Raw genomic sequence first — 1,657 nt, forward strand, 5'->3', positions numbered from 1 at the left:
CATTATGACATTAGCTACTGACCAACGTAGGCCTGACCGCTGCTGCAGTGATGTAATGCTGAGTGTCAGATGAGTGACTGGTGTTTGGGACACTCTAGCCACTCATATGAAAGTGGGAGGATTCATACATGGGTATAAAGAAACGTGGAAACACAGCCCAGTCTGTCAGGTCAGCATCACTGGACGACACAACAGAGTCAGTTCCAGCTGACAGACCTGCGTCTCTTTCAGATGGACGACACAGTAAACTACAGCATAAACCTCACAGTTCAGTACTGCTTTCCTGGGAACAGTGCATCATGCAGAAAGGAGGTCCGATCAGGCCCCGGGAATATCCTCTTGTTCATTGTCCTCTCATGTGTATCTGTGTGCACTGTGTTTCTGAACCTGCTGGTGATCATCTCCATCTCTCACTTCAAGCAGCTCCACACTCCAACCAACCTGCTCATCCTCTCTCTGGCTGTGGCGGATCTTCTCGTGGGAATGTTTGTTATGCCAGTGAGAATAATGCAGCTGATAGACTCCTGTTGGTATCTTGGAGAAACAGCATGTTCTGTTTCTGAAATAATCATCAACCATTCAATGACAGCATCTCTTTATAGTCTGGTTTTGATTGCAGTTGATCGGTACATTGCTGTCAGTGACCCTCTGCTTTATTCCACTAGAATCACAGTTTCTAAAACTGTTCTGTTCATAAGTCTAGGCTGGTCTTTAGGTCTGTTGTTCATCATCATCTATTTATACATTAATGATCATCTTCTTCCATCTCAGATAATCTCCAGATGTTATGGAGAGTGTGTAGTGTCTGTAAAACACTCCTGGGTGATCGTTGACCTGGTCCTTTGTTTTCTAACTCCTTGCTCTGTTATACTGATCTTGTATTCAATCATTTTTATTGCTGCAAGACGTCAAGCTAAAGCTGTCAGAGCTGTAACTGATGCTTCAAAGAGACATGGGTCTGCAAACTCTTCTGAAACCAAAGCAGCAAAAACTCTGGGAATTGTGATCTTTGTTTATCTTGCTTGCTGGATTCCATTTTATATAAGTTCTCTATCAGTGGAAAGTTTGACAACTTCGTTAATGGTGTACACTGTGTTTGTTTGGGTAATATGCCTGAACTCCTCTGTGAATCCACTGATCTACGCTATATTCTATCCATGGTTCAGAACATCAGTTAAGTTTATTGTAACTTGTAGAATATTTAAATTCTCATCTTCAAGGTTTAATTTGCTCCCAGAGTGTTTTTAATTTCAGGCTGGTTTCAGCTGACTAAGCTGAGTCCACTTCAATCACTGACCACATTTAGGACAGTGTCATATAAAAGGTCCAGAATCTCTGTTTACATTATTTGTTGTATTAGACTGTAGTAAACAAACCTGTAGAAAATAATATTTTATATGAATATGAGTAATGAGGATGGAAGGGGGGTTAAATTAGTAGCAGTACGGCCTTAATAGGAGATGATGATGATCTTAATAACCTTGCATATTTAAGCATTATTTTCATAATGTTCTGTAATCAGAGACATGATTATTGAATCTGCTTTTTTATGTGAAATTTCATTTTGTGTGGCATTAAACATCCAGTCTTATAAATATTCTTCATTAGAGAGTGAGACAGTCCTACATATGCCGGTGTTCAATTATTAAAATTCTAT

The 1,657-nt window shown here is 39.8% G+C and overlaps 1 protein-coding gene across 1 annotated transcript; it reads left to right on the forward strand.

The window, feature by feature from the left end:
* Positions 1–222: 222 nt before the first annotated feature.
* Positions 223–1,248, forward strand: LOC140536882 (trace amine-associated receptor 6-like). The gene has a single exon (XM_072658949.1). The coding sequence runs from the start codon at positions 232–234 to the stop codon at positions 1,246–1,248; it is 1,017 nt and encodes a 338-aa protein (XP_072515050.1). The 5' UTR covers positions 223–231.
* The last annotated feature ends 409 nt before the right edge of the window (positions 1,249–1,657 follow it).

Source organism: Salminus brasiliensis, chromosome 16 (genome assembly GCF_030463535.1).
Source record: "Salminus brasiliensis chromosome 16, fSalBra1.hap2, whole genome shotgun sequence".
Lineage (NCBI taxonomy): Eukaryota > Metazoa > Chordata > Actinopteri > Characiformes > Bryconidae > Salminus > Salminus brasiliensis.

Bases quoted from the DNA above. Each gene is read 5' to 3' on its own strand.
- LOC140536882 (XM_072658949.1), top strand. From the start codon at position 232: ATGGACGACACAGTAAACTACAGCATAAACCTCACAGTTCAGTACTGC.